Source organism: Stegastes partitus, unplaced genomic scaffold (assembly GCF_000690725.1).
Source record: "Stegastes partitus isolate 25-593 unplaced genomic scaffold, Stegastes_partitus-1.0.2 Scaffold313, whole genome shotgun sequence".
NCBI lineage: Eukaryota > Metazoa > Chordata > Actinopteri > Pomacentridae > Stegastes > Stegastes partitus.
The window spans coordinates 400,742-406,268 of record NW_007578044.1 but is presented as its reverse complement, the minus strand read 5'-3'; the positions used below and the strand labels follow the sequence as shown (position 1 = coordinate 406,268).

At 44.0% G+C, this 5,527-nt stretch overlaps 1 protein-coding gene across 1 annotated transcript in view; it reads right to left on the bottom strand.

Moving 5' to 3' along the window:
- Positions 1 to 5,141, bottom strand: part of LOC103358467 (cadherin-18) — a 97,523-nt gene extending 92,382 nt beyond the window's left edge. The window contains exon 1 of the mRNA XM_008283447.1: positions 4,911 to 5,141. Within this exon, the coding sequence (XP_008281669.1) occupies positions 4,911 to 5,141 (231 nt within the window). The remainder of the gene's footprint in view (positions 1 to 4,910) is intronic.
- Between the last annotated feature and the right edge of the window lie 386 nt (positions 5,142 to 5,527).

Sequence of the window (5,527 nt, the reverse complement as noted above, 5' to 3'; positions counted from 1 at the left end):
GATGCAACGAGTCTACAAATAGCCGTACACACATCACGGCGAGCTCGACACCTTTGTTTATTTGCTTTGTTGTGATCCTGCAACTCTTGTAATCAGAGGAGCAGCAGACAAACTTGTAGTGACATTTGCTCTGTGTTGTTTTGAGAGATTCCGTGAAACCGCATCGCTTTGATGTCGAAGGCAGGCGATGCTGATGCATAAACGGGAGTTGAAGGTGAGAGTCGGGGCGTGGAGAAGCTTTTTTTTTCCCTCATCGACGGCATGCGCTGAGCAGGCGGGGTGACGACAAGGAGAAACGAGGAGCTGATGATCAGTGTCTTGGCTTCATATTTGCAATTAGTGAAGGGGGGTGGGTTCGTTTTTGATTAAATCTCGGCTCTTATACTTCACTCAAGAGGACTTAATCACTTTTTATGTGGGTGTGCTTGATTGTCTGATTATCACCACATTTTGGCCGTGCTCCCTCCCAATCAACTCCTCCGAGCGTCCACCCCCCCGTCCCCGTCCCTTCTCTCTTCGATTGATTCGTAACAGTCACAGTAAACCCTGATGATGGAGCGCTCGCCTAATGACCATACATCACGAGGAAGTGATGAGGGGCGTGCTGGAGACACGATGCACATCACGCAGATCCTCCCTAATAGTTGTCCTCTATTTTTTGACATCTGCGGGGAGAATGAGTCGTTGTCTCTCCCAGCAGGATGGTTGACTTCTTGATGTACAGTAATGAGATTATTAGAGTCCCGGAAGCAATTCTGACACTAATTTAATGGCGCTGCCTCTAACTGCTGCTAAAATTCCACATTCGAATGGAAGGAAACTGTCAGCGGATCAGCCGTACAAAACTTTCGGCCTCGCGTTCGAGTGAAAGCAAATGGTTTCTGGTCTCAAGTGTCCAAACGGTGCTAATACTTTGGAACGTCTCAGCCAAAAGGACAGGAGAATGCACTCTGGACATTAGGCATGCCTGCACAGACAGCACACCAGCTAGTTTCTGAACCAGTGGCAGTTGGCTTGAACCACCGTATCAATAATATGATAAAACATGCACATTTTTTATTGATGAACGCCTCCAAATAAAAACTGTCGCTCCAAATTGCCTCAGACACAGTTGAGATAAATCGATGAGCCTCTCTCATCCACTGAAAACTTACTGAATATGCAGATGGGTGCCATAGCGTTCACTACTCTAATTGATTTTGACAATAATTGAGCGAAAAAAGCTGCACAAATATATAGTTTTTATGAACAATGGGCTGCTTTACATTTTACATCTCTATGAAGCATTTTTAATGTCTTTTAGCTCATTATTATTATAATTATTTTTGTTTTGCAGCCCTAAACTCATCTGTTTGGTTCAGTTTTGGTTTTTTATCATCATTCCAGATGCAGTGAGCAGATGTTTTCAGCAGAAAAACAGTTTGATGAATCTACTTCCTGCTACCGTCCCAACATAAAACATCAAAAAACACAAAGTTAGCCAGTAAGAAAGCATTTATCAGCTATTTCCTTCAATGGATATGTCACATTTTACACAAGAATACTTCACCTACATTCCTCAAGAAGCCAAAGTAAGAGTCTAAATTAATACTAGCATCACTGTTGTCTCTACTTGATTGGAAAATACCCAATAATTAGCTAATCTATCAACTGTATCAACAACATAAAGGTGCTTAAATGTCTATTTTAGGTTGTTTGGTTGTCCCCAAGTGGCTAAAACCAGTTAAATCCACCTCTAGTCACTGATGAAACAGTGTTTCCAGCCAATTAATTGCATCAATTCACAGTTTTTCTTCATTACTGTATGCAGATATAAATAGAAAACCATTAGCTCTCGAACCGACGGTGACTAAACACAAGAAATCGTTGAGCTCTGACAACCTGCGGTGGACTGTTCAACTGTTCATAATGTGGTTAACAAGGACAGTGACAACCTTTGATGCTCAGGTTCACGCCTACAAGCTGATGAACCGTCTTTGCTCGATAATGACGAACGTCGTCGTGGCTCTGCTACACAACTTATGTCAGGAAGAAACTGTCAGCGGTTGATGAGTAATATTTCTGCCATTTTCACGACGTTTCTCTTTCCAACAATGAAGATTAATAATGTACCACTCGCTGTTTTTCCTTGTTTTTCCTTGTAACACTTGACTGCTTTAACACAGGAAACATTCACATTTGCATGGACTTGTTTCATGCATTGCGGAGCGTGGGTGAAAAGCAATTTTGTGCAAAAAAACTTTTTTCTTTTTTCTTTCCCTCCCCTTCTTCTTCTTCCTCCCACTGTTGAGCTATTACTGTACGTACGACAAGACAGTTGCCTGATTCTGTCACGGCGCAATCCATTTTTAGACGCATGAATAAAACATCCCGCCACCTTTTCTTGGAGGTTGCCACTTTTCGCCGCAAATGAACATACAATAAGACAAGAGGGTATTCCTCGCAGTCTGGGCTGGAGCACCCATTCTGTCAAATGCCTCGGTGTTTACTGTATATTTTAGCAGCGTGCGAGATGATTGCTCGGTTTAAGGTTTCCTGACCGAGGATGCGGTTGTTTTATTCAACAGCTGCTTCCTCCAACTATTCGTCGAGGGGTTTTGGGGACAGAGGAGGAGGAGGAGGGATTTGCATCGTCTTCTAAAAATTACCATCCAATCTGTAACCTGTCTGACTACTTCAAAGCGCCACGCTGAGCGAGCAGACTGACATGAAGACATCCACACCTCCCATTGGGAGACTGGGTTGTCTCCTGTCTCGTATCCGGACAAGCCCTGTCCCCTACCAAGCATTTGCGTCTCACTCATGCACGAAGCTGTCATTTCCCAAAAGCATCAGGCATCCACCCCCCTCCAGAAAGGTGTCACTGGGGATTATGGGATACCTCAGGGGGATTAAAATGTTCTTGACAGACTGGCCGCTTCACTTATTTGCCGAAGTCGCTCCGTGTCGTCCTTTAGAGTATTCACCAAAAAAAAAAAAGATTCCCGACCGCCAAAGGCCAAAAAAAAAACTTGTTCTTATTTCTGACCGAGCAGATTTCTCAGCACGCTTTTGGCTTTTGATGTTTTTTTTTCCAATGCAGCGATTACATTTTCACTTATCTTATCACGGAACGTCTGTTTCAAACTTCACATTTTTTTTTGTGATGAAGCAATTATCGACAAAGAAAGTGTTGGCAATTCCCCGCAGTGGAAGTGCTCATTTGCTGCTCGCTAATGTCCAGAGTGTTTTTTTTTTTTTTTAATCAAGCAACGGGAGGAAGATGAAAAAAAAACACACACAAAAAAAACACACACAATACCGCATGCAGTACGTGTCGAGTGCATTAATCCTCCTCCTCCTCCTCCTCCTCTCCTGTCTTCTTCTAATTAAGGGTCATTCTGTCTCACGGCCACATTAGGACACTGCACACACACACAGTCCCAGCCCACATAATTAAATGTTTTTTTGTGCTTACCATCTGGAGACCTCATCTCTTTAAACATGCATGTCAAATTGATTCCTTAATAATGTTTATGTTTCCTCTCAGTGCTTTATTATCATCCAGGATTAGCTGTTTGTGTTTATTTTTGTGCCTTCATCAGCAGCACACACAAAAAAAAATCCACACAAGCAGAACAACGGCACCCTTAAGGTAGCAGCAGCAAAGCAAACAGTCGTGATCTTCAAAGCCGGTGGACGAAATTTAAGCAGCCACAAACTGTCTTGGACACACAGTCCTCCCCCTCGTCGTTGTTTTTCAGGCCGCTGTGGGATTTTATGGTTCATTGTTGCATCAAACAATATTAGCAAAAACATGTTTCACCAATAAATAACCTTTCTGTGCCAGTCTCACGGGGACATTTGTGATTAAAAACCCACCGGGTTGATTCAATAAGCAAACACGTGAGGTGGAAAGTGATATTTACTCCTGTTTTCGTATCACCCAACTCTTTGTCCGTCCCTCTCTCTCTCTCTTTTTTTTTATTTTTCTTCCCATTTTTCCGCCTTCAAATGGCAACCGTCGTCGAAATACAGACATATGTGCAGCCAGAGAAGCGTTGTGCCTTTCTCATTCTCTTTCTCTCAGAGTGCAGTTGAGGATTAGTCTGTGCCTGAGTGCCTAGAATAATGATCACTGCAGCGGAGAAACACATTTTCACATTTCAGGAGATAAGGGCAGGCAATCTGCAAGCAGAGGACTTAACCAGCTCCCTGTGGCTTATTGTGGAGCTAAGAGAAAAGTCACCAGCAACTGCCAAACACCAGCAGAAGCACGAAGGACACCCACTACTATCTGCTTTTTTTTCTTACACTGTCAGGGACATCAGTCTCTCTGAAATGACACTGAAATTACACCCATAATTTTTTTTTTTTTTTAAAGGCACCCCAGCTCGCTCTGCCCCTATTGTGCTAGTGTCCAATTTCTTACTGTGGTGGTTCATTTCCCACCAAGAGATCAAATCTGGGTTTATTTCCCACAGAGAGACCAAATCTAATATTTCAGTTCAAAGATAGCTTGATGTGAAGGGCCATTCTCACTTTCAGACTTAATCCACTCTTGCATAGCCGGCTTCCCAGAGTGGCAGACGTGCTGAGAGGCGCTCCTTAATTACAGGGAATAAAACATTTTTTTTTGGACATTATCGGGGAGAGGAGCGGTCGGACATCGTAATGACAGGAGGAAAGAAAAAAAAAAAGAAAGCACACCTTCGCAAATGAGACCTGAATTTCCACATCAGACGGAAGAAGAAAAAAAAAAAGATGTATAATGCCGACGTGGCAATCTACCTCAGTAGTGCTTCTTTTGTAACCCACTTCTCAATAAACAAGAGGAGAGAGAAAACGCCAAGTAAGCTGTTCAAAAAGCAACTTCCCCGGGATCAAAGGAATTCAGTTCAATAAAATAAATATTTAAAAAAAACACCTACCTTTCCCACATACTGTGCATCCGGTCCCATGTGTTCTTCTAAAACAAAGAACTGGTTCCAGATCCAGCCGCGCTTGGGCCGGTGGTGCACCTCCGTCTCCCCGTTGGCCAGTTTCGTCTGGTTCTTGGAGGGCACTTTGGTGGGAAGGTGGTGGCTCGAGCCGTAGCACCTCTGGATGAAGCAGAGGCAGACCAGAACGGGGCAAAGACAGGAGGTGGTGGATATCCTCATGGTGGCACGCGCTTTTGTAAAGTTATCCCCGTGTTCCAAGGTGGCAAGGTCCTCCCGCCGCCGCCGCCACAGCCGCCACAGCCGCCACCAATAGCCACCGCCGCAGTAGTTCCCCCCAAAAACCAGAAAAAACCAAGGTAATCTAGATCCAAACGGTGGAAGTAACGGTCCTGGGAGATCCTCTAAGATTCATGGCCCAAAGGTTTGCTCAAAAAAAAAAGAAGAAGATGCATTTACATTATGGAATTTCCCGGGCGGCGAGAAGCTGAGCAGACGAACTTCTGGGTAGTTCTACCAAGAGCCGAGGTTAATCCCGGAAGGCATTCTGGATATCCTGCGAGAGAGGAGGAGGAGGGGAAGAGAAGAGAAACAGAGATTAATTTGAT